The 26,444-nt window shown below is 43.3% G+C and overlaps 2 protein-coding genes across 2 annotated transcripts; one reads left to right on the top strand and one right to left on the bottom strand.

The window, feature by feature from the left end:
* Window positions 1-71: 71 nt before the first annotated feature.
* On the bottom strand, window positions 72-12,537 carry STKLD1 (serine/threonine kinase like domain containing 1). Its single transcript, XM_077189409.1, has 19 exons — window positions 12,334-12,537; window positions 11,449-11,544; window positions 10,969-11,013; window positions 9,582-9,656; window positions 8,867-8,971; window positions 8,610-8,680; window positions 7,903-8,018; window positions 7,442-7,554; window positions 7,188-7,348; window positions 6,627-6,757; window positions 5,910-5,993; window positions 5,127-5,243; window positions 4,449-4,583; window positions 3,442-3,570; window positions 2,489-2,626; window positions 1,790-1,918; window positions 1,376-1,513; window positions 972-1,051; window positions 72-134 (listed from the first exon to the last, which is right to left on the bottom strand). The coding sequence occupies exons 1-19, from the start codon at window positions 12,535-12,537 to the stop codon at window positions 72-74; spliced, it is 2,130 nt and encodes a 709-aa protein (XP_077045524.1).
* On the top strand, window positions 12,404-25,946 carry SURF4 (surfeit 4). Its single transcript, XM_054646134.2, has 6 exons — window positions 12,404-12,583; window positions 19,523-19,709; window positions 20,543-20,619; window positions 21,212-21,255; window positions 22,170-22,356; window positions 23,060-25,946. The coding sequence occupies exons 1-6, from the start codon at window positions 12,536-12,538 to the stop codon at window positions 23,324-23,326; spliced, it is 810 nt and encodes a 269-aa protein (XP_054502109.1). The 5' UTR covers window positions 12,404-12,535; the 3' UTR covers window positions 23,327-25,946.
* The last annotated feature ends 498 nt before the right edge of the window (window positions 25,947-26,444 follow it).

The following is a 26,444-nucleotide window of genomic DNA, read 5'->3' as shown; positions in this document are numbered from 1 at the left end:
TTCTTTTTTCTGGTGAGAAGAATCTATGGAGGATCCAGGCTTTTATATCCAGCAGTGGCCAAGTCTTGTTCTCAGACAAAGCATTTTTCCTTCCTCAGTTTCAAAAGTGTTGCATCCACCAGGGTCTGAATCTCCTGAAGGGAACCATGAGAATTGTCAGACAGAAGATTACCTTGTTGCTCCACTTATTTTTATATTCATTTATTAATAAAAACAATGTGTCTAACATAGGTCTTTGAAGTGGCTGCTGTTACAACAGGAGAGGGAGCTTTCTCCCCTTCTGTGATTATTTTCTGTGCTACCTTGTGGCTGCAGTGTGAATTTTAGGGGTGCAGGCAATGAACAGTTTGTGACTGTCTTTGAAAACAATTCTGTAAATACATAACTAAAATCAGCAAAATTAAGACTAACCAGTTTTATTGGCTTGATGAACAAACCTAATTATTGGTTTCTTGCCAGCAAGCCATTGCAGAAGAAATATTAGTGTAACACATTAAATAGCTCTGATAACTTTGCTGGTTTTTTTCTTTTTTTTTTTTTTCAGTGACTACTTGGTGAAATTCAATGTAAGTTAAATTTTTCCACAAACTGTCAGAAATATTTTGTTGGAGTTTTTTTGGGTTTTTTTTTTTTTTTTTTTTATTTGTTAACAGTGCCATTTCCAAACCAAAAATAAATTGGATGTAATATACTTATGGCTTTATTCCTGTAAACTTCAGCCTGGTTTAGCATGAGGACTGTAATAAATTAATGTAATGTTGCAAGAGACCAGAACATTTTTTTTAATTTCAGTATTAACAACAACAAGAAAAACAAATTTCAACCATTTGTTCTCAGTAATTAGAACTATGCTTCCAAACTCACTCTTCACTCCACATGCAGCTAATTCTCTAAATTTCTGCACTATGATCAAATCCCTCACCAGAAATAATATACTGATTTATTTTATTATCACAGAGACTTCTCCATACCATGCTAAATGGAAACTGGAATTTTATTTCAGACAGCAGCTTTTCCATTTTCTGGGACCTCATATTCAGCATAACGTCATCTGCAGTGCCAATGAACAAGAAAATTTATGATTACAGCACAACTGCCAGTGGAGCAAGAGCTGAAGGAGCACAGGGAAAGGACAGAGCTACACAAGGAGGAGGCAGGAGAAAATGAAGTTAAAATGTTTTACCATCAGAGTGGTATTTGTTTGGAACAAGTGGAGTGAATTCTCAGGAGGATGAATGCAATTTTCTCAGACATAAAGTCTTTCCTGAGAGCAGCTAACATGTCCCTGAGAGCTGCTGTTGTGGTTTTACTGATTTTGGGGCTGGGAGAGAGGAGGACACTCAACAAGTGGCAGCAGCAGCAGCAGCCATCTCACCATACTGAACCATCTCGTTCATCAGCAGGCACAGAGCCCCTGCCACCCCTGGCTGGTGGGAATGAAGGTGATATTCCTCTTTGATCAGCTCTGTTCCACTGCCCTTTGAGTCCAGCAGAATTGCCAAAGCTGCAGTTTCTGCAAGGAAGACAAACACTGCTGGAGCTGCAGACTGCAGCATCTGCTTCCCACCCCCTCAGCAGCTGGCTCATGGCACGTTTGCAGCAAGTTGTGCCCATTATTTTCAGTCCTCCCAACAACTATTCTGAAACATAATTCTGTACAAGTAGAAGATATCTTCAGGGTCAGATATGCAGCTGACACTGTCATGCAGGGCAGAAATGATTTTAATGATTGTTTTCATGTTGATGGAGCTGATTGGTAATGAATTAAAGCAGAACTGCTGAATGTTACCTGAGAGCCTCACAAGGCTGGCTAAAGCCAGGCAGCCATTCTGCACCAGCCTTGCTCTTTCTGGGTTCATCCTGAGTGCATCCAGCAGAAGTGCTGCTGTGGGCTCATAGTCACTGTCAGCTAAGCAGCCTTTAAAGAAAAAAACAAAACACACAAAAAAACCCAAAATTTCAGTATCCTTCAGGCCAGAAGAATAAAGAGTCCTGAATACTCAACTTATTCTGCTAATGGGGAATAGAAATGAGATTGCTGAGAGTGTTTTGCTCAGCTTTTCCCAGTGGAATGATGGCACAAGGGCAGGCAATAGGTAAATGTGACAATACTGTTGCATGAGGAAAAAATAAGACAAAGTAGTACTGCAAGGATGGGTTCCTTAGTGCAAATGATAGTGAAAGATTATTTCTTTTTTAACATGAAATACTGTTCCAAATCAACCAAGCAAATTAGCTGTCCACCAGTGGACTCCCCATTAGCAGCATCTGGTGATTTAATTGCTACAGCTCATCAAAAATGGCTTCATTAGGGAGCCACAGAGCGAGTGCAGGGAAGAGCAACCCAGAGAGGATGAAGTTCCTCACTCTGCTGCCATCTGCAGAGCCTCTCCAGCCCAGCAGCCTGGATTGCAGTGTCACCACTGACACATGGACATCCCAGCCTTTTCCATGCCCAAGGGACAACAGGGGAACTGGGATCACACACCTTGGAGTGCCAGTGCCCACAGAGCTGAGCAGGCAGACTCTGCAACGACTCCATTGTGGAGGTGCTCCTGAAGCACTGCTGAGGTGACAGGGAGAGCACTTGCCAGCACTGCTTGGTCTGCATTATGCTCTGAATTACCTTAGCAGAAAGGAAATGCACCAGGCAGAGTTATTTAATGAAGTCATGTTATCATTGTATGTCAAATTATATGAGTAAAACCTTAATGGGTGCTGGCATTGGAATAATGCAACATTGTTTTAGTCTGGAGGGCAGCAGAGGGAAGGAATCAAAAATGTACAGAACCAAACCAAGTGCTACAGAACTAATAAATAATTCTGTTTATTGGAGAAAGCTGAACTTCTGCAGGAAGTAGTGTTCTTTGTCATTTAAATTATGCATAGGGATCACAGCAAGAAGCCTCCAGAAATAACCACAGTTTTGACAGTATCCAGGCTGCAGGATGGAAATTCAGCTGTCCCATAAATCCAATGGGTAATTTGCTGCACAGAGGGAATAAAACACACCAGGTGAAACTGTGCACAAGCTGTGCTTCCAGCCTTGCATGATGATCAGAACACCACACACCTCCACAAGAACACATCACAAACAAATCAGGAAATATGAAAACAGGTCACATCTTGGCCTGAACGGCTCAAGTTTGACACTTTATCACATAAAGGGTTGCTAAAAAATTCCACATTAATTTTTGTTTTTATCTAACTCTGGATCATGAAGTGATGGTAGCAGTGCTGTGGAAACAACTCTCCAGAATCACAAAATCAGATTGGTTTGGGTTGGAAGGAATCTTAAAGATCATCTCATCCTATTTCCCCGGAACAAGAATGGGAGAAAATCCAATCCCAGCGACAGGAATGTCTGAACCCAATTAGGCTTAATACCTGCTGCCCTTCAATCACATGAGTGCAGGCACAATACTCCTGTGTCCTACTCACCACTCACAGCCAAACTCCAGAGAACAGCACAGCAAGAGAAGCAGATCTTGTCATTATGAAGAAAACGTCTCAAAATTGACAGAAGGTCTGGAATGATTCCAACTTTCCTTAAGTTCTCTGCAGCTACTTCTGAAAACCACAGAAATTCTATAGAATCTGGTATTTCTGACCCACTCACTGGCCTGGAAACAGGCAGCACTAACGTGTTTAAACCGAGATAACAGAGTGGTAACATGAGCCCATCAGCTGGACAAAAGGAAGCAAGAGAACAGACCGAATTCTTTAACAAGATCCACTTAACACATCTGATCCTTTCAAACGCATGCCTGGCCATCCTTCTTCCTCACAGACTGGGCGTTCACAGAGCAGGAAAGGAACTGAGAGGGTGTAAATTACAATTTTTTACCTGTTTCCATTTTAATGATTCAAACTAAGCTTCAGAATTAGGAAACGCTGGGTAGAAATAGTTTGGCCTTAGACATGACTCTTTGTAATAATTTTTTTGAAGATTTCCCCCTTGCTGCTAAATCCTACTGTAACCATTTCTAAGAACAGTCCTTGATGACTGTTGAACTGACACTGAAAACAACTAAAAATATTATAAATATTTAGCAATTACAAGTTCAGAAGAAAAGAGAACAAAGCAGAGAAGTTAGGGAGAATGGTTTCAATTCATCACAGCAGAGTCCAAAATAGAATTCAGGTTCTGTGCCCTCATTTTCTCAAACATTACTATTTGCAGAGTTTGTACTTGTTTCCAAACCAAGAGGAAATACAGAATTGTATCTTTTAGAGTAAATCTCTGAAGCCTCAGCATTGTATCTTAAACTTTCAGGGTTGTTATCATTATCTGCTCAATCTTACCAATATTACCCCTATTAAATTAATAATTACCCACAGACATCCACACCTCTCAGTGAAATCACAAGTTCTGCATTATATCTTGGATTTGTTTCAAAAAGTAAAAAAATATTAAGATTCCCCAAAGAATGAGCAAGGTGACCCACCACTGGCTGAAACCATCATCAATAATGTGCAGAGCATTGAAAGGAACTCTTCATTTTCAGAATGTTTCCTCACTGTGTGTAACAGGCAGCTGGCCACACTCTCATCCAGGGCCATCATCACCCCCTGTTTCAGAGCTGTCACCACAAACATTGGAATAGAACAAAGATTTCAGTGGTTTTGAATGAAATCTGAACCCCCTGACCTGCAATCAGCATAGCAAAATACTCAATTAGCAGCATTTCTTCACATAAAATAAGCTAAAGTTACTTTAAACGTTAATTTTCTGAAACTCAATTCTTAGCATTTTTAAGCTCATATCATCAGGTGGTTTTGGGGTAAATTGCCATGAAAGCGACAGCAGGGACCACACAAGAGACCCAAAACCACTTTTATGGTTTAAAATTTAAACACCAAAACAACAAGAGTCTTATTTATGCCCTCTAGCAACACTCCACATGACATGAAAACTTGGTTGGACAAGATTAGAACCTATATTTAAAATTAACTCTTAGCACAGAATTGCTGTGTGCCAGTCCTGAAGCAAGGCCATGAGAATTCAGAAAGCTGCTTCAATTCCTTTAGTTCTTTAAATTCATCCCCTAAAATTGTTAATTGAGCAGGTAATGGGTTCAGTAATCTTTACAAGACCCAGCAGAAGGAGGAAATCTTAATTGTACCTTGACTAAGAATTTCAAGCAATAAAGTGCAGCCTTCTACTTGTAAATCCAGAGAATCTGTGTGAACCTTCATGGCAAGAGTGATCACTTCTGTGCATGTTAGCAGATAGGGGAATGCTGTGGGGGAAAAGAAATTCTTTGAGAAAGAGAAATTCTTTGAATCAAAGAGAACAAAACAGAGTGAATTGTTTTAATCTGTGTGGGAAATGTCTCCTATCAATTAAAGCTAAGAAAAACCCTGAGTTTTAACATCATAAGCCAATGCCAGCATTCAAGTGCTGTCAAAGGGCAGAGCATTTTATAACTGATTTAACACAGTGCTTTGAATTATGAACCTTGATCTGAAAGCTTCTTTTGAAAAATGTGCAGCTTCTGGGAGAAAATACACAGCTGTCACCCTCAGAGCTTCACAGACACAGGAATTAGCCATGTGGAGCTTCCTTTTGCTCTGCCAGCCTTGCAGCCTCAGGAATTACCCCCAGATCATTCCAGGGCTTGTGGAAATTACCTTCCTCAAATGTCAGTTTGTTGCTAATTCAAATATCACAGGGGTTTTTTTCCCCCAGTGCCCATTTTTATTATCCAGTAAAACCCCTCTGCTGGTTAACAAAAGCATGTACAGAACAAGTACTACCACAATCCCATCACTACTGGCCTGCAGAAATAGGAAGAGAGCAATTTCATTCTCATTTGTGGGCATTAGAAATGTTTTCCTCTTCCTATTATCTCAAAATGTAAGGAAGGAGCAGAATAAATAAATAAATAGATCAAATAGTGCCTTACCAGTTTTATCCTCTACAAAGCTGGCAAGGTATTGAATGCCTTCAGCCTGGACTTCTTCAACATCCCAGGAAGCCTGCATGAATGCTGAGAAAGCAGGGAAATTCTTCCAACCATTCCACACAAACACTTGCACAAAGCACTCAGATTGTCTCTGCTTTGTGCAAGATGTGAATTCATATGAATGGAAATAATGAAATTTGGGATTGATGAAAAGAGAGTTTTCCCCCCAACTCATTAAACATTTCAATATTACCAATATTACCAAGTTGTGATTCACAATGTATTTGGCATTATATATGTATTTTTGGGGACCTGTTGGAATATTAAATCAGCAGGGATAGGAGCTTTAAATGCATTATTCCAATAGACTTTTCAGATGAAAATAACAGCTTCCTTACTTAGAAGGAAAATAATGGAGCAGATCCCTTGTGGCATGAATCAGCAAACATGTTACAATGCAAACAAAATAAGTGGAGCTCCCAAATTTTCTGTGGAATGACTTCTGACCCTGTTTAACTTTTATAGTAGGAATGGCTGAGAACCTTAGGAATTTAGAGGAAAAGTTGCAGAGTGATCCTTGCTCCACCAAAGAGTATCCCATTCTATTGCAGGTAAAATGAGTGGCCAAGAATTCATTTCCAATTAGAATACATCCTGACTAAAAGGGTCTATTTCCTGTGAAAATCACCTTTACATTAATCCTATTCTCCTTATTACCTAGAACACTTTCAACTCCTCCCTGCAAGAGCTCATCTGTTATTGTGGGAGGCAGAGACTTCTTCAGTTTTATTGAGATGTCCCCAGCAAAAGTCAGGCATTTCCCAACAAATGGATCAGTGATCAGATCCCTGGAATTTTGAGAGACAAAAGCAGCACCAGTGAGTTAGGACTGGTAAGTTAGAAAAGAAAGAAATCTACAGACATTGTTTCATTTTGATATAAAAAAACCAATATTACTTCTAGACTAGATTATTTTTGACAGAACTTAAACAATTTACTTCCAAACAGCTCAAGAAAGAGCTCACATTGCACAAGCCATGCTTAGGTGTCAAGTTCAGACTCATAAAATTGTCATGAATTTATGATATAACTGCAAAAAGGGACACCTGTGCATCTCAGTGTCCACTCTGAAGGAACATCAAGTCTTTAATAATTCAATTTGTTGAGGCAGGAGGATAAGCAATGTTAACCCTTTCCAACAGCAGAGAACATTCCCAATTCGTGGAGGTAGGAGGGGTTTAGGACAAAATAAATCAAGGGAAGGCAGCCAGAACTCACCTTGCTGTGGGCCTCATGCTGGGCTCAATCTGCAGCATCATCAATAAAAGTGGAAAGAAAGGCAAATAGTTTCTTTCTCCATCCTGCATCAGGGTCAGGACTCTCTCAAGGCAGCTGCTGTCCCCTCTGATTCCCTGCAGTAAGGATTTTATCTCTTCTGCCTGGGAAGAGCACAGTGCCAGAGAGCCCCACACACTCAGATCTCCTGATGAGCCCAGGACCCTTCAAATCCCTAATAAATCATTCTTACACACATTCAGAACAAAGCAGCTCATCATATCAAGGAGGACACAGCCCAGGGACCAGATGTCAGATTTCTCAGTGAAAGAAAACCCAAATGTTTCTGGAGCCATCCAAGACTTGCTTTCTGTAGAAACAGGAATCACATTGTGCTTCCAAAAACTACAAGACACTGTAACTAATGAATATTTCTCTAAGATATTCCTGAGGACAAAGCTAAAAAGGATTCCAAGTGTATTGATTGCAGAAACTCACACACATATCTACGTTTTTCACTTGTGAGCACAATTAATGCTGCAGACAAGTGCCTATGAAAATCCTATTTAGAAGGCAAATAGCTTAATGCAGAGAAAGGAGAGGGAAGAGAACTTCCTCCTCTTTCCTAATTTTTCTCTGAGGACTAAAAATATCCACCACAACTGAAATCTTATAAAAATACAGTAGGAAAGGAAAAAATACCAAAACAAATGTCTACCTTCTTCCACTCTGATTTTCCATTTCAGCTCATCACTCATCAGTGTTTCAGTGCTGAAGTCACTCAGCATGAAGGATGGTTCACCAGTCACCAGGATGTTTGATGGCTTCAGATTTCTGCAACAACACAAATATTTCTGTCAGCCTGTGAAATTAGAGTCTAATCACATCTAATTACAAATTCCCTGCATCTTTAGCCCTCAGAAGGTTTGGTTTGGGGTTTTTGTGGGGGTGGGGAATTTTTTGTTTGTGTTTTCTTGTGTTTTGTTGTTTTGTTGTTTTTTTTTTTTATATACAAGTGATAATCAACCAAAATACAATTATTTTCCTCTCTAAATACTTTAAAATTGTGCTTGGGACACAAAATGATCTGAGCATGGAATGCAAGGGTTGTCTCTTGTTCAGATACACAAACTTTGTCCATCACAGCCACCAAAATGTGACCATTTAAAGAGATGGACAAATTTTTTAAATAGCCAAAAAAACCCCAAAAACCCCAGGAGATAATACTTCAATCAAATGAGTACTCCAGACAAAACTCAGGAAATAGGTAACTTCAGAAGTGAAAAAAAAAAAACTAATCTAAAGTCTGTAACTTCTACCCCCTACTTCTCCTTTTGGAAGAGTAAAATTCCCTGGCTCTGAGCACTGCTGAACCAACACTGCAAAGAACAGGAGCCTGTCAAAGAAAATGAGATTTCTGCTCACCTGTGCCAAATATTTTGTTTGTGTATGTAAAACAAAGCATCCACCATCTGTCCCAGGAACTTCTGAACCACCTGTGGAGGGAAACAGACATGAAAGTGTAACACAAACAGAGGAACTTTCAAATATCTTTCAGAAGTGAGTTTTGAAAACCACCTTCCTGTGCTTTGAAGGCTTTAGGGAGGATTTTCAGAAAGAAGGAATACCATAAAAGCAACAAGTCTCTCAGTTCAAACAGGTGCCTCCTCTGTACTTTTTACCATGTTTGATATCTTTTCTGACTTCTGCCTCTTTTCCCTGATTAGAGCTGAGAGATCTCCTTGGCCTGAGTGCTGCATTACCAGGCAGAGGAACAGAGATGAGACCTGCAATAAAACATTGCACCAAAATTCCTGAATTGTTTGCAGGTAACAGAGACAAACCAAACTGCTGGGTGTGATGTTGACAGTACAAAAGGGTTCTGAGATGATTATTCTCTCACAGAAGAGACAACATTTAATTTCTTTCATGAAAAATACAGCATGCTTATTGTTTTGGCAAATAAAACAAACCACCACTATCAAGCATCTTATCTGAAGCTGTATAGGATGATTCAAATCAAATAATACATCCATAAAATCATCAAAGGTTCTGTCCAAGCACTGAAGAAAATCTGCCAATAAGCAAATCAGGGCTTTCAGCTTCTTGTGGTCCCCTATAGAATGGTTTTCATGCAGGCATGAAAATCAGAATTGCACACTAATTCCCATCAGAATCTGGAGTCTGCCATGTGATGGACTCCAATCCATACATATTCACAGCTTTTTAGTGTGTGTATTCAGGAGCCAAAGAAAAAATCAGGATTGTTTCAAATAAAAAAACCCTTCTTTTTTAGCATCTCACCCCAATGATCCCAAATTTAAATCTGTGAACAGGCTCGTGTTCCCAGAACATCAACCACACATTCCAGTTTAACTGATCCTGTTCCATTCTCACCTCATTATTCCAAGTCAGGAACAATTCTTTGTAAGTACAGATGTTAACATGGCAGAGTTTTAGCAAATCCATTGCCTGCACAGAAAAAGATAAAATAGAGACAGCTTTCTATAGCTACACAGTCCTTCCCTTTAACAGGACCTTAAATAACACCCAAAGCCAGTTCCTCACTCGTTCATGCCACATTTCTCATCAAACTCTTCCAAAGTGCCAGCTCTGTTAAATATTTGCATACACAAATGTGGAAAGAAGGAAAATATTTCACCCAGCACTGCAACAGCCTTGTGAGATATAAACAGAGATAGAAACTGATCCACAGGGAGATGATGTGTGAACCACCCCCTTCTTCAGTTCCTAACATCCTAACCTGAAAACATTTCTTAGAATCTAAGTCAGGGTGATTTTTCAAGTGCAGCTATTATTTCCTGTAACCTCCATGCAAGCTTGAACCTCAGCAAATACAATGGCAGGAGATATTTTTATCTCCTTGAAGGTGGTTTCTGTGCAGGGCTCTAACAAATCCTCACCGCTTCAGCAAATTTGCTGATTATGTGGAAGATAAAAAGAATTCAGGTCACTCTCCTGTAGTTGTGTTTGCAGCTGTGCAGGCACAAAAGAAAAAGCTAAAAAGAGCCAGGCTCCCAAATGGCACAACTGCATTTATTTTAATAGATGTAATTCAATATTTATTTCAATAGAAAAATTCGAACAAGTTTTACTGGTAATGCAATATTTGGTACAGAAAGAGGTCAGAAAGGTCTGACCAGGATAAAATATCTGCACAGGCATTTATTCTCCTTCTTTTCCAACTCCAGATGCCATGCATACTGGGCACTGGGAGACTCATCCATCATGTGCTATTCCACATTTTATTTATTTTATTGAAACCATTCTTGGTCTTTTAAGAAAATTTCTGATGCTACTTACTCAAGGCATTATGACAAAGTTTGCATCAAAAAAAAAGGGTACAACAAAGGGAGAAAATCATTCACAATAAAAATGTTCAACTCTGAGAAATGAGCATATAATGAAATATGTTACCTAGACATTGAGTTATTAATAATAAACTACAAAGAGACCAAGGTTCTCCTTCAGCTTAAAGGCCAAAAGGATGAGTTTTGTCCTTTGGCTTCACAAAACAAATAAAAAGTCTGAGAAGGAACTATCCTCTGAGAAGAGCTATCCATTTGAATTTACACATCCATAAATAACAACAATTACTACAAAACCCTGGCCTGAGCCCAAGCAGAGGGCAGAGAGCACACCCCACAAATAGTCCTACCTGATTTACTTATTTACTCAGCTAATCCTTGCAGATAAAAGACTTGGTTCTACCAAGACTTTGGTCTTTGTAAGTGAAGTAGTAAAGAAAAGACTGCACCAATACCTCCTTCAAGGCCACATTTGCTTGGTGTTGGTCAATGCATTCAACCTGCACCAAACAAAAGACAGGGCTGATATTGTAACAGAAACATCAGGGAACTTCAAGCCAGAACACTCTTAGCAAGGTGCAAATGACATCAATTTTCAATGACAGGTCAAATCCCTCGTGTTTGGGGCAGTGTTGGTGTCAGGAGATGGGTAAAACAGAGCTGAAAATACGTGTGTGACAGACAGTGTTTCTGCACTGAGCTGAGACCACTGAGGGGACCTCACTAGGCTGCTGCCCTTTCCCCACTTTGAGCCTCAACATTCCACTAAACTGATCTGAATCTCCCATTTTCCCAAAAAGCAGCACTGTAACAGGCAAGCCTGCTCTTATCCAGCAGTTCAGCTGCCCAGCATGGGTCTCTCTCGCTACTATCACCGTGCCCCTGGAGACAACAAACATGCCACACTCTTGTTTTCATAGCAACCACCTGCTCACCTGTTTTATTGCATATTTCTTCTGGGCACCCTGCTCTGTTCTCAGCTGAGCCACCAGCACCATGCCCAGTGCCCCAGGTTGGAGCTGCTCCAGCACCTGCACAGGGCACACCCAGAGCACCTGCTCAGCTAGGGCAGAACAACCGAGGCAAAAAAAAAAAAAAAACCCTTCCACACAGAAAACTCCTGCAGCTCCCCAGGGCAGGACTGGGGACACCTTCACCCAGCTCCTGAGAGGAGCACAGGCTTTGGGACACCCCCACCTTCACCCAGCCCCTGAGAAGAGCACAGGCCTTCCCTCACCTCCCCTTCAGGGCATTCCCTGTGCTGAAAACACCCCCAAACTCCCTCCAGGACCATGGAACCCCTCAGGGCCGCTCAATCCCCACCTCCTTTGGTTTTGTGCTGCTCCCAGGGATGCTCACACCATCCCCGGCCATGGACCCCTCATAAACCCTTCCAGCGCCACTTTACCCACTCAGAGCCACTCACACCATGTCTGCAAGGGCACCCACAGCCCCTGCCCTGGTCACAGACCCCTCATAAACCCCTCCAGCCTCACTTTACCCACTCAGAGCCACTCACACCACATCCCCAAGGGCACCCTGGTCACAGACCCCTCATAAACCCCTTCAGCGCCACTTGACCCACTCAGACCCACACACACCACGTCCCCAAGGTCCCCTGGTCACAGGCCCCCCCTCAGGGCCATGTAGCCCACACAGACCCCTCCAGCACCACTGACACCCCCACAATGCTGCTTATTGCCAAGCAGAGCTTGAGTTGAGGGCAGCACCTCATATTTTTCCATGGCAGAGACACAGCCCGGCCTCCCACCCAGGACCGCGGGGCAGCGGCCCCGGGGGCGTGAGACCCCCTCTCACACAAGAGTGCGGCGGGGGCGCGGCTCCTTTAAGAGCGTTGAGGGGCGTGTCCGGAGGGCGTGTCCCGGCGGGGAGGCCCCGCCCCCCGCGCGCCGGCGCGGCGGCGCCTTCAAGGCCCGGCCCGTCCGACGTGGCAGCGCCTGCACCGAGCGCGGCCCGGCCCCGCCACCGCCCCGCCCGCCCCGAGCCAGCCCGGGCCCCGCCATGGGCCACAACGACATTATGAACACCGCCGAGGACTTCGCCGACCAGGTGCGTGCCCGCCTGCCTTCCCCGCGCCCGCCCGGCGGCCTTTGTGCGGCGGGGCCATGCTGAGGGGCCCGGCTGAGGCAGGCCGGGATGGCGGCGGGGTCGCTGCCGCCTCGGGGCCGCGCTGCGGCGGGGCGGTGGGTTTATGGAATCATAGAGCCATGGAGAGGTTTGGGCTGGAAGAGATCCTAAAGATCGTCTCGTTCAAGCCCTGGCATAGCAGGGACACGATCCACTGGCCCAGGCTGCTCCAAGCACGGTCCAGCCTGGCCTTGGGCACTGCCAGGGATCCAGGGGCAGCCACGGCTTCTCTGTGCCAGGGCCTCATAGAGGAGAATTCCTTCCCAATAGCCAGCCTGAGTTTCTTCTCTTTCGGTTTGTAGCCGGTCTACTTTGCCTTCTCACTACTTGTTTCTGTTTTCCATCTTTCCTGTAAGTTTCCTGTAAGTTGTCTCTGAGGGCACCCCGGGCCCGGCTCCCACCGCCGCAGGCCCAGCGGCCGCCCCTGCCCTCGGGGGAGCGCCCGAGCCTCTCGGACAGCGAATTCTCCTTGGGGACAGCGCTTCTCTCGGGAGGGATTAAATGGAAGGGGAGCAGGAGCCGTTCCGGCCGGTGGAGAGGGCACAGAGGGGTGTGGGGGACCGGTGTGAGCTGGCAGGGATGGGAGAGTGCCCGAGTTATCCAAGCTGGCAGGGTTAGATGGGATGTTAGGGAGAAATTCCTCCCTATGAGGGTAGGGAGGTCCTGCACAGGCTGCCCAGAGAAGCTGTGGCTGCCCCTGGATCCCTGGCAGAGTTCAAGGCCACGCTGGACAGGGCTTGGATCAACCTGAGCTAGTGGAAGGTGTCACTGCTCATGGCCGGAGTTTGGAACAAAATGAGCTTTAGGGTCTTACCAAACCATTCTGTGATTTTGTGAAACCCTGATGTATTTCTGGAAGCCCAAACTGGAAAAGGTTGGTCAGCACCGTGGTGCTGTGCTCAGGATTGGGGCAAAAGGAAAGCAAACAAGCTGATGTTGTCTTGTAAACCTTCTTACGTTTATTTCAGTGGAGGCCCGAGTGATTTCTCTGTTAAATAGAAGTTTGTGATCTCTTACAATGTCTGACAACAGGATTATTTTGAGTGTAAGTAGTTGCTCTGCTGGGGATGGTGTTGCAAAGATCTTCACAGTCATGGTGATTCATCTAATCGACAATGAGAAGCAGCAAGTAATCACATTCAGCAAATTGGCTGGAAAATCTGATTCTGCCTGGTTCTACAACCACTGTGATTTAGTGTGAGTTGTATGGTGCACAATAACACGTCACAGCTCTGAGGGGGCTGTGCTGCCTCTGTCTTTCACTGATTTCACTGGGAAAACCTGTTCTGCACTTCCTCCCCAGCCCCAGATGGAAGAAGGAAAAGTCGATTTAGAGTTTTAGATTAAAGCTTTTTGTAGTGTGTGGAATATTCAGTTTAAGGGATATCTAGATTATCTTGGTCATTCTCTGTTTATCTTGTCCTCTTGCTCCTTTTAGAGAAGAAAGTAAACCATCACTGCAGTGTTCACATTTCTTGCCAAAATTTGCAACGCTTGTCCTGACCTTTTTATAACACCTCTCTATTTATTCCTCTGGGGTTATTTCTAGATGTCCTTAACACCCCTTTTTTCACTCTGCTGAAAGCTCTTCTGTCCAGCTTAAATGTAGTTTGCCTCCTCCTGAAGTGAGTTTTAAATAGCACAAATTCACTTGTGCTTGGCCACATCCTGTTTAAAGATGAGTCTTGCCTTAAGCTGCAGAATTTAGAGTTTTGCTCCTCTTACTAGCAGATTGCAAAAGCATTTTTATGGTGTTCTGAGTAATAACTCCTCTGATAATTCTGCCTGGTAGCTCAATCAGAACCTTTCAGTGCTGTCTGTGCTGCTAAAGCTCAGTGTCACACCAATGTAGGAGTGACTTGCTAAACACTAACCTTTGGTATATATTGTGAAGTTAACACTTGGCATTACAGGAGCTGTTAGTTCATCTTGGATTAAAAAAAGTACTTGGAATGTTTGGACTGAAATTGTGTTGAAACTCCCCTGGTGGAGGCTGGACAATGGCTGTTCTGGGAGCTGAATGCATTCTCACTGATGTTCTTGCTTTTTCCACTTTCTGTACTAGTGCTCAACACATAATGAGTCTTAATTTCTGTAGCATAAAACCCCTGTGGGAGAATTGTTAGAGTTAATTCCATGGCTTATCAGCAAATCCTGAATGTCTCTTACAAAAGCAAGAATAATCTGTTCCTTAAATTCAAACAGTAAAGCTTAGCTTTTCTGAGATACTGGAATTTCCCTTTGAATTAACAAATTATGCCCTAGATGCCAAGATGCTCAGCAGTGGTAAGTGGCTGTTAATCCAGAGGTGAACTGTGCACTGGCTCACAGGCAGCTAAGCTTGCCAGACAGCCAGTTGTCAGTGAAAGGGCTTGTCCTACTTCTCCCAAGGCTACATTCCCCTTTTCCCTCTCACCAGCACTTGTGTCATTGAACTGGGAAGCTGAACTGGCAGGAGAAAAATTTGAGGATTTTTTTTTTTCCACTTGGTTCAGTTATCTCCATGTTCAGGTGGAGTGAGGCAGTACTGGGGGTGAGATTGCTGGTAAAAGGCTGCTCTGAGCTGTAAGGAATTGCAGTGAGGGGACACTAACACCAGCCCAGTGCTACTAACTCAGTAATTTACATACTCAGAAATTAAGCTGATTTTTTGTGATTTTGTTAAAGTAATACTTGGCAACCCCTTCAGTGGAGCCACCAAGTACTGAAAATAGCTGTGTCTGGGGCCTGCAGAGAGTGTTTAGGATTGTCTCTCCTTTGTAATCCCTTCCTAAGAGGGAGCAGATCTCAGGCAACTTTCCTAGTGTCTGTAATAATCTGTAGGAATAAATCCTTAGGAATGTGGGTACTTGGTATTTCTGCTGTTCAAAAAAAAAGATTCCTGAACAAAAATGCAAGGAGACTATTGAGTCATTGCACAGCAGTGAGAGGGCTGCAGGGAGAGCCAGACTGGGGGAGTTTATTTCATTTTCCAAGATAAATGCTGATCTGTCTTGTCCAGATAATTCTGATATAGAATCACAGAACCATTTGGGTTGGAAGGGACCTTAAAGCCCTTCTTGTTCTGCCCCTTGCCATGGAGCTTCCACTCTCCCAGGTTGCTCCAAGCCCTGTCCAGGGATCCAGGGGCAGCCACAGCTGCTCTGGCTACCCTGTGCCAGGGCCTGCCCACCCTCACAGGGAGGAATTTCTCCCTAATTTCAAGCTTACATTTCAATTTGAGCCCATTATTTCTTGTCCTCAATATCCTATTTTGCAGAAAATGGAAGGGAGAAGAGAACATTTCATTGTTACTCTGAACTTTGTCAGTTAGATTAAAAAAAACTGAATTTGGAAATATTCTCTAGAACTTTGTCATGGCAATGCACTGATTGTTTATCATTATAAGCCAAGTAGCCTGTTCTGGTTAGGCTGAGGAAAAATTTTCCCATTAAGAATGATAGTAAAATGCAATAAATTACTAAAAGTACCATTTTAAAGGTCTCATTAATAAATAGCCTTTTGGAAAAGGGAATTGGTACAAAGCACACTTCAGAAGGGAAGAGCATTGAGAAATCTTCCTGCAATTAAAAACCTAATTAATATTGCTGGCAATAGTGGGTCAGAGCCCTCTTCCTGCCTTTGGAAATAAATGGGAAAGCCTGTTCCCAGTTTTTTACAGTATTTGTAGGCTCTGGGCTAATGAATGTGATGGGTTTGCTGTCCCTATGATTTTGGGGTGGGATCTCTTGGAGTGAATGTATCAAAGCTGGTGAAAGAAAGTGATTTTGTTTTTCTCTGTGAATTGAGCACCCTTTTCCAGGAATGGTCAGTGGTGTCCCAGGCTGCTGGAGGAATTTGTTCTCCCAGAACAAAGCAATCCCTTAAAAGTGTTCAAGATATTTGGGATATGCCTTACCAGAAGCTGTAGACCAATAATGCTGTGCAGCTCAGGAGGGTTTCTGTATAGATGAGCAGTGTGCTGTTCCTCACCATAATCAGAACTTCACTGATCCAAGAATACACAGGAAAAACCTTTGTGCCTGGACAGAATATACCTGCAAAAATTCCCAACTCATGTCCATTTATTGGACTTGAAATACCTGTAATTGTACCATGGTTTATACACTTTTATCAAAACAGAGGGGACTTTCAGCAAATTTGAAACTGTTGGAGGTTGGGACCAAATGAATCACTTTATTGCCTCTCTTTTGGTCAGGCCTTTATGGGTTTGAAAATTTCAGTCTCCCTTTAGAAAAAGGGGGGGTTGAGCAGAGCTTTGATTAAGGGATCCCTGGATCTTCTTGTACATCTTTGGTTGTTAAACTTAAAGGAGCATTTAAATCTATCTTTGCCTTCCTAATCCCATTAGAGGGGGAAGTGGCAACACAAAGCCCCTCTGGCATATGTCAGTGACTTGGCTGCCAGCACAGAACCAGCTGTTCTTCTTTAAAATAGTTTTATTTAGCATTTTCTTGTCTTTCCTCATGATGTTTCACTTCTTCCAAGGAGACAGGACATGTGGAGAGCAGTTGATGCAAAGCCCAGAGCAGAAAAAGCCCTGCAGTTTTTTAATGTTGTGAGTTTAATGCTGCCACCTCCATCAGTGGATTTGGATTTGGGTGTGTTGTGCTCAGTGCAGGGTGTGTTTCAGGTCCCATTTCTTAGCTGGACATATCAAACTGCAATTTTCCCATGTGTGCCACTTTATCTGTGTGAATCTTAAAGGAAGTGGACTCAGGGTGCAGCTTTGGAGCCACACAGTGCTGCTGCTGTGCAGGGCCAAACCCAGGGTGCTATTCATTGAGTCCCACTGCTGGAGCTCTCCTGTTTCTTGTCATTTATTCCACCTTTAGGTAAAAATTACTCGAGTGATTGACACCCAGATCCTCTAATTGTGAGATCAATTGATGCCTGTTAGATTCTCTTCCTATAGTTGTGGTGTAGTTGTTCTCTTCCTTTCCCTCTGGATCTCCTGGCTCCTTTGGCTTGGCTTTCTTTCCCCACAGGCTGTTTCTGAAGCTTATTTGAGTTTGCTGTGTGCAGGGGTTTCAATTTGAGTGCAGCTCCAGGAGCTGTGGGTGCCCAGGGCTGATGTGTGTGCTCTGAGGTTGCTTAGCACTGGAGCAGCCATGGGCTGCAGCTTTTCTGACTTGTCTGGAGCCCATTGGATGTGTGCACTTGTGTTTAATGGCCAGTGTTAAATTCCCTCTGTGTGTGCCAAGAGAACAGGTAAATGTTAAATGTCTTCTTGGATCCTTCACCTGTGCTCTTCATGGTTCTGTGGAAGGGGGAAATGAGGTCAACTCCACTTCAAAACAGCAAAGATGAGGCCTGGAGGAAGATGTTCTCTATTTGCTGCTTTTTTCAGCCTTTCCACATCACTGTTTTTATCCTTTCCTTACAAATCCCCAGCACTTGTCTTCTTTCATTTCTTTCTAGACCAAAGTTTTTTGTTCTGTATCTTACAAACAACTTCTTGTTTGTAAGAACTTTATTCTTAGTATTCCTCAGCAAGTTTCCTCGACCTCACAGTGAAACCCAGGAGGGAGGAAAGCTGTAAACCAAGATGTGTGTCTCATTCAGTGAGTGACAAAGATCAGAAATTCTCTTCTGACTCATTCATCCAACTGTTGACATGGCTTAAAAAAGCCTGAAGTGGCAGCCTTCAGGAGGCAGAGTACAGCTGCACTTAAATGCACTTGATTAAGGTGAATTTCGACCCTTAGACTCTGGATACAGGTAGTACAACAGTGCAGTTTGTTCCAATATTAACTATTTAATTGACCATTAAGGATGTTTGCTGATTTTTTTTCTTGTGATAATCTGTAATTGCACAGTGAGCTAGGCTTGTCATTTGCATAGCTTTTAGTATTGACTGATTGCTGCTGGCAGGAATCAACTGTCAGAAGTGGCTTTTGTCTCCTTCCTGCTGGAAGTCTCAATTAAGTAATAACCAGGGCTGCCTAGAAAATGGGTTGACAATTAGACACTTGTTCTAACCCAGAGGCAATAAGCTTTCCTGTGCACCCCACAGCCCTATAGAACATGACCCTCTGGACTCTGGAAATTTTGTATTTGTTCCTTTAATTGTTGTAATTGCAGAGCAAACTCATCCAGGAGCCTGCAAGATGAAGGGTGTCCAGATACATCCTCCATTCCCAAAAACTATAGCTCAGCATCTGTTGCATGATTATATCATTTCCTTTTAACCACTGCACTGAACTGTGGCTATAAACCTATTTCCTTTCTGCAGAAGATGCTCCTTTGAATAGAAGTAAAAACCTGCTTAAAGGACAGAGGGTGCAGTTCCATGCAGTGGTTATGTGGAGCTAAGATCTGCTGCTGCTCAAGTACCTGTGCTTTGTTTGCACTGAGCTGTTGGAGGGAATGAGTTTGACAAACAATTTAGGTGGTTTTTTTTTTTAACTTGTACAGAACTTGTCTTCTCTCAGCCTGGCTCCCTGAATCTGGGTTGTTCAGGGTGCTGAGTGCCTGAGCACAGGGCTGGGAGCAGGATTGCCCTTTCAGCTCTGGGCTATCTGATAGCTGTGCTGTAACATGAAACCCTGAGATAGAGAAACTAAAACCAAGGTCAGCCTTCATTAGCCAGAACTCCATCAAAGCACAGTTCCTTTTACACAGAAATGTGCTGCTGGATTGTGCTTTTTCCCAACTCCTAGTCCAGTGGAGAATGCCAACAGGTTTCCCCTGCTGCTCCCAGTGTGTGAAGAAGCATTTCATTAAATCCAAGTCCCAGTTTCTCTCTGGATGTTGGTGACCCTGAGTGCATGAGAACTGCTGATCTCAGTGTGCAGAGAGCAGGGCTGTGTTGTCCCTGCAGTGTCCCTTTCCCTGCTCATGGCCTGTGTGCCCCTGCAGTTCCTGAGGGTGACCAAGCAGTACCTGCCCCACGTGGCCCGGCTGTGCCTGATCAGCACCTTCCTGGAGGATGGCATCCGCATGTGGTTCCAGTGGAGCGAGCAGAGGGACTACATCGATGGCACGTGGAACTGTGGCTACTTCCTGGCCTCCATCTTTGTCATCATAAACCTCTTTGGGCAGCTGAGTAAGTGGCTCTGGGGCTGTTCAGGTGCAGGCTGCAGCCCTGTTAATCATGGCAGTGTGGGATGGCTTGCTGATTTCCTGATAGTACTACATGGGCTGAATGAAAAGAGCTCTGAACTGACTTGCTTCAGCCTTTCCTGGAAGCAGTCATAGAGAGTTTCTTGTGACACACTGCCTCTGAGTCAGAGATGCCAAGAATCCATCAGGTCAATCTGGTTTCAGTTTTGTACATGCATCCATGTAAGCCACACCCAGAGTGCTCTAAATTAAATACTCCTGTTCTTTTAAACAGGGCAATGTTGAGGCTTTCTCAGCCTCCTGGTTTTATGGGCATTCATATCCAAGGCAAAATCTTACCTTGGAGAGGGTGCATTTAAGACCAAGTGAGGTGCTTGTGTCAGAAATTTTTCCAAAACCCAGGAATCAAAATAATCCCAGAAGGATTGCACTGCTGGGTGGGTTCAGGCTGTCAGAACAGCCTTTCCTTCAGGAGAGAAGAAAAATCCTGTTCAGTTTATATTGTGTCCCTGATTTACTGTTCCTGATTGCCAATTTCCTATTTTGTGTCTTGATTTAGGTTTTTTGCCCTCACTATTTTGTGTAGAGAGTCACCTTAATTTAAATGCAGTTGCCAGTCCTCATGTTAAAGTGACAAAGGCTGTTGGTGCTTTCTGATGGAAGTTTTGAGAAAGGTTTTGGGTTTTATCCTTTTAAGGAAAAGGAATACAGCTTGATGGCCCTAACAGTTACTTCACAAAAGAGAAAGGAAAATCCAAGTTGGCATTCCTGTAGGAGCTTTTCCAAGTGTAACTGTGTTCAATTTCCCCACCTCAGGTGGCTGTATCCTGGTGCTGAGTAGGAACTTTGTGCAATATGCCTGCTTTGGACTGTTTGGAATTATAGCATTACAGGTAGGAGGCTTAAATCTTCATCCCTTCTAAACTGTACTTTTCAAATCTCTCTTAGCCCCAGTACTCCCAACATGTTTAAATATAACTTGCAAGCCTGGAATTTTTCTCCACCCTGGCTTAGTGCCAGTCCTTGATGGCATTGAACTATTTTGCTGCTTCTGTTCTCCTGATGTGCCCAATAGATGTAATTGCAATTAGTCAGCTTGGAGACATTCATTCAATACTTGACCTTGACCAATTTAGCAGAAGTAACTGGCAATTTACCTGGATGTCAGTTAATGAGCCAAATGTGGAACTTGCAGTTGCTTTGGCCTTCAGCTGTGTTCCCATCACAAAGGACCCTATCTAGTAGCATCCTTCACCTACAAAATGAGGGAATTTTGGGGGTCCTAAAGCACAAATCCAATTCTGCCTTCCCTTCCCTGTGTTACATGGACTCATTACCACACTGATGTAATTACCTTGTTTCCTTCACTATATTGTATTTATAATCAAACTCTGCTGTGGCTGATACAGACTTGAGGTTGTAACAGAAATTCAGAATTTCAGTGTCATTTATATGGTGCTTTAACCTGTTTTATTCTTTGCCTAGACTATTGCATACAGCATTCTATGGGACCTGAAGTTCTTGATGAGGTATGCCTGCTTCTTGAAGTTTTTATGGAAACAGAATGAAAACTGACACTTGAGGGCAGAGGAAGTGACATTTGTACATAATATTTACTAGAAAGATTTTACAAGTGATGCATTTACATTGAAGAAGAAATGATAGCTCCTGAAAAAAATCAGGGTGTTAAACAGTAGGCAGCAGGCTCAGGAAGGGAAAGACTAATCCTAACCCTCTAGGATCCAAGTGCTTCTGCTGCTAACCTGGCTGAGAGCTCAACCAACTGTCTACACTTGATCAGAGTTGCTTTTATTTCCTAAATGGCTAAAATAGCAACTCTGTTTCTGCATGATTGAAGCCATTTTCTGTGAAAACTACAGCATGTGGTCACTGGAGCGGTTTCTGGGATTTTAAACCTCTTAACACCTTCCCTAAGGAGAAGACAAGATTATAAACCTGAGCTTTCCTGTCAGGCCCTGAGTGATGGCTGGCTGTTGCCTTTGCACCCCTCTGAGGGGAGGCCAGCACAAGAGCTGCACTCTGGGCTTACTACAGCCCTGTCAATGTGTAACTTTTCAGCAGTGCTGCTGCTCTGTTTTCTCAAAGCAACCTCTGAACTATTTTGGCATATATGGCTAAACCTGAGGTACAGAATAACTTGAACACAACGAAATTCGTGTTGTAACAGCCCCTGAAGCAACTGTGCCTGAGTGGTGGGTGCTGGACTTCCCTGGCAGGCTGTGTTGCCACAAATCCTGGCTGTGCTCAGTGCTGCTGGGGCTGGGAAGCCTGACACAGACCCAACACATCCCACAGTGCACAGCAAGTCACTCCTCACTCTGACATAGATCCTCACTGAAACTGTCAGATAAGACTTTACAGATATAGATCAGTGCAAGCTGTACTAAACTGCTTTTTTTTTTCTTTTTTCCCATTTGTGTAGGAATCTTGCCCTTGGGGGAGGCTTGCTGCTGCTTCTGGCCGAGTCCCGCTCGGAGGGGAAGAGCATGTTTGCTGGTGTCCCCACCATGAGGGAGAGCTCCCCAAAGCAGTACATGCAGCTGGGGGGACGTGTGCTGCTCGTCCTCATGTTCATGACACTGCTACACTTTGACATGAACTTCTTTTCTGTAAGTATCTCAGCATTAAAGTATGAATTGAGCAACTGGAATGTAGCACCAGTGCCCAGGTGGGCTGCAGGATCTGCTCAATGCTTATTGAAATCTCTAATTAAAATTTGTGGTGGTGTTTGCAGGGGTCCCAGGATGAGGGAAGAGATGAGAATCTTGACTCCATGTTTCAGAAGGCTGATTTATTATTTTATGATATTTATTATATTAAAAGAAAATTATATATTATAACTATACTAAAAGAATAGAAAAAAGGATTTCATCAGCAGGCTTGAAAAGAATAGAAAGGAATGATAATAAAATCTTGTGACTGATCTGAGAGTCCAAGACAGCTGGACTGTGATTGGCCATTAATTAAAAACAACCACATGAGACCAATCACAGATGCACCTGTTGCATTCCATAGCAGCAGATAATTATTGTTTACATTTCATTTCTGAGGCCTCTCAGCTTCTCAGGAGAAAGGATCCTAGCAAAAGGATTTTTCATAAAATACGTCTGTGACAAAAATTAATACTTTAGAAAATATTATTAGGTTACCATGTGCCATGACAACTGAACTTATCCAAGCTCTGCTTTGGGGTATCTATTTAAAAACTCTGCTCTGCTGTATAAAAATATTTTTATTTTATTTTGATGTTAGTGTATCTACTTAAGAACTGTGTAAGTAAATGGCTTTTTTAATGGCTTTTTTTCCTTGCAGATTCTGCAGAACATTGTGGGCACAGCCCTGATTATCTTGGTGGCAATTGGCTTCAAGACTAAGCTGGCTGCCTTGACTCTGGTCATCTGGCTCTTTGGCATCAACATCTACTTCAATGCCTTCTGGACCGTCCCTGCCTACAAGCCCATGCACGACTTCCTCAAATACGATTTCTTCCAGACCATGTCTGTCATTGGAGGGCTCCTCCTTGTGGTTGCACTGGGTCCTGGTGGAGTCTCCATGGATGAGAAGAAAAAAGAGTGGTAACAGGAATAGCAACACTTCTTGGGACATACTGTACTAAGTCCAGAACTGATTCTCTATGGATTCAACAAAAACTGCCAGCATTTTACACGTACATGCCCCCTTCCTATAAAAGGCACAGATGTTTTGAATTTGATTTACTGTGGCACCAGTAATACAATAGATAAAATCCTGTTTCTTCAAGGAATGTTGCCTAGGCTTATTCTAACTTCCTAGATTTGGAACTAACCCAAGGAACCTGCATTTTGCTGATGCTTCAGTGAATTGCAGTAGAACAGTTGCTGTCTGGAATGTCAGCAATGTCTTAAAATTTGCAGAAAGGTGAGCAGACACAGCTGGATCATTCAGTGTGGTGTTGGGTTGTAGCTATAACTAAAAAAGTGGATCCCCTTTCTTGCCCTTATCAAAACTGTCCTGTGCTTAAGGAGTTCCATGGCTGGTTATAACATTGCTTATCAAGGTGGAAAGCAGCATCGAAGAAAACCTAGAAAATCACTGTTATTTTGCTGCTCAGAGGCCTGTAATTCCCTTTTGTTCAGCAGGGAAGGGTCTTTCCTGCTCCTGAACAGAAGGCAAAAAAGAAAACCCTGGAAGTAGTTGTACTCCTTTCTGGGTAAGAAAAGGGAGAGGATTTTCTAACATGTCCCAGTTCTGCCCTTGAGGGGAACAAGGGGAAATCCTGTATTGTTAATCATGAATCCTGTATTGCTAATCAGATTTAAAGGAAGTGGGGGAGATAATCCTGAAGAGACAGAACATTAGATTCTGTGAAATTTCTGTGCCAAAAGAATTCTTTATTCTACATTCTTTCCCCAAAAGTTGCCCCTCCTGAATTCCCAAGAAGGGAGCCAAATTGTGCTGCAGGTTCCATAATAAAAGCTCCTTTCTGCTATTAACCAGCTTCCATCCATATATACCCCAAATTCATATTTGAATTGCAGGTTAATGGTGAAAATGTCTTGAGAATTACAGAAACTCCCCTTTTCTGTGCACTCAGTACTTGCCAGATGAGAGCAGTCAATCTCCTAATCTGTAGTCTTTGCTTCTTAGATTCACTTCTGGCAGTCTCTTGGCTGTGAGGGTCCCAGCTGAATGAAGAGCTGGGCTGCTGAGCTCTCCAGGACAGCCCCTCCTCCTCTGCCACCTCAGAGCACCCTGAGCTGTGCAGGGTGGAAGGGTGGAAGTGGCCCCTGTTCCCAACTCTGCAAACGGTTATAGCTGAGCAATGTGAGTGCAAAGCCTGGGCAGTGAAGAAACAGCCAGGGGTGAACCTTCCCTGGGAGGAGCTTGGGAGGGTGAGGAGAGGAAGGCCCTGTTTGGCTTCTCAGTGCCACAACCTCTGTGCCATGACCATGCTTAGTGCTGCTCAGGGGAGGCTTTTTGTCCTCTCTTAGTCAACTAGGTGTGAACCTGTTTCACTAGATTGTGGAGGAATTCTAGACAGCATGAGCCCTACCAACTTCCTGCCATTACACTGATTCCTTGCTCTGTTGCCTCCCCTGAGGAAGATGCTCAGCTCTTTGTTCAAGGAGGAATTCAGCTGAACATCTCCAGTGGGAGCTGTTCCCCAGGCTCTCCTGATAAGGACACTCACCTGGACAGTTCAGATAAACAGTTATTTTTAAGAGAGAAAACTGGGCTGAAAGAACTAATGAAAAATAGAAGAGCACTGTTGAAAGTTAAACCAGTGATTTCATCATCCTAAGGGGATAATAGCCTCTGTAAGGGCAAGATGTGCTGCTGCTGGAGGAAACCAGTTGCTATCCCAGAATAGTTAGGGTTGGAAGGGACCTCTGGAGATCATTAGTCCAACCCCCATCTCCAGATTGATGGGAGGGGAATTCAGCATTAAGGTCAGGTCACTGATGGCTTTTTTTTCAAGGAAGTTTTGCAAGAGAAGTCTTCAGCTCAAAGTGTTTTGTCTTCCTGGCTAAACAAACTGGTCCTTTCAGTCCCAGATCTGCAGCACAGGAGATTTTCACTGTTCCACTGCAGGTCTTACAACGGTTCTAGACTGATCAAGGCAGCCACTCTCAGATACCTGAACTGCTGTTGATGTTCATAGTATTTATAAATGACACAAACTACTCCTGCCATAGCCCCTTGTCTTTCTCAACTTCCTTGTGTCCTGTCTAAGGAGCTGGATGACAGACTAGTCTGAAATATTGACCAGTTTCCTCTGCAAAAATCAAGTCCCCTTTCCAACAAAAGACCCTAGAAAAGGAACTGTTGCTGTCCTCTTTAGTATTCCAGGGGCACAGTTAGGTGGAGGGCATTATCAGATACTTCTAGGCAGCACAATGTGCAGACTTATTAACTGTGAGTCCTGATGCAGAAGATTCTGGTTTTCCTACATACACTGCTGTACTTGTGCATCTCCCAGAAATTCAGTGACCTCTCCCTGTGGCTGAGAAGCTCTCACAAGCAGGATGTCAGCTACCAATTGGCTCTGCAAAGTGTTCTGGAATTCATTCTAAATATATTTTTGCTTTCTATGTGGAAAAAAAAAAAAAGAAATAAGTATAAATTCTCATTTTATGCTGTATTTTGTACCTTAGTTGTGTTTGAAAATGTTTTGATTTTTGAAAACAATCAAAATAAAACAATGGCATCTTTGTATCCACCTGGCGTGTGTGGCTGGTGATGCTCCACCGCTGAGCTGCTGTGCTTTCCTGCCTAAGAAAAACCAGCTTTCTGTAAAAAACTGAGCTGAGTTGCTGGGCTTTCCTGCCTAAGAAAAACCAGCTTTCTGTAAAAAACTGAGCTGAGCTGCTGTGCTTTCCTGCCTAAGAAAAACCAGCTTTCTGTAAAAAACTGAGCTGAGCTGCTGTGCTTTCCTGCCTAAGAAAAACCAACTTTCTGTAAAAAACTGAGCTGAGCTGCTGGGCTTTCCTGCCTAAGAAAAACCAGCTTTCTGTAAAAAACTGAGCTGTGAGCTGCTGGGCTTTCCTGCCTAAGAAAAACCAGCTTTCTGTAAAAAACTCTGCTACCTGGACTTGACTGCAGCAGACATCCTTCCCTCAGTGTGGGACTGGCTTGAAGCTCTTGGAATTCCACTTAATTCCAGCCTATTATTCCCGTCCACACCTTTAACAATTAACTGGAATGAGCAGACACTTCA

This window comes from Agelaius phoeniceus, chromosome 21 (assembly GCF_051311805.1).
Source record: "Agelaius phoeniceus isolate bAgePho1 chromosome 21, bAgePho1.hap1, whole genome shotgun sequence".
NCBI classification, from domain to species: Eukaryota; Metazoa; Chordata; class Aves; order Passeriformes; family Icteridae; genus Agelaius; species Agelaius phoeniceus.
This window is presented reverse-complemented; position numbering and strand designations above follow the sequence as displayed.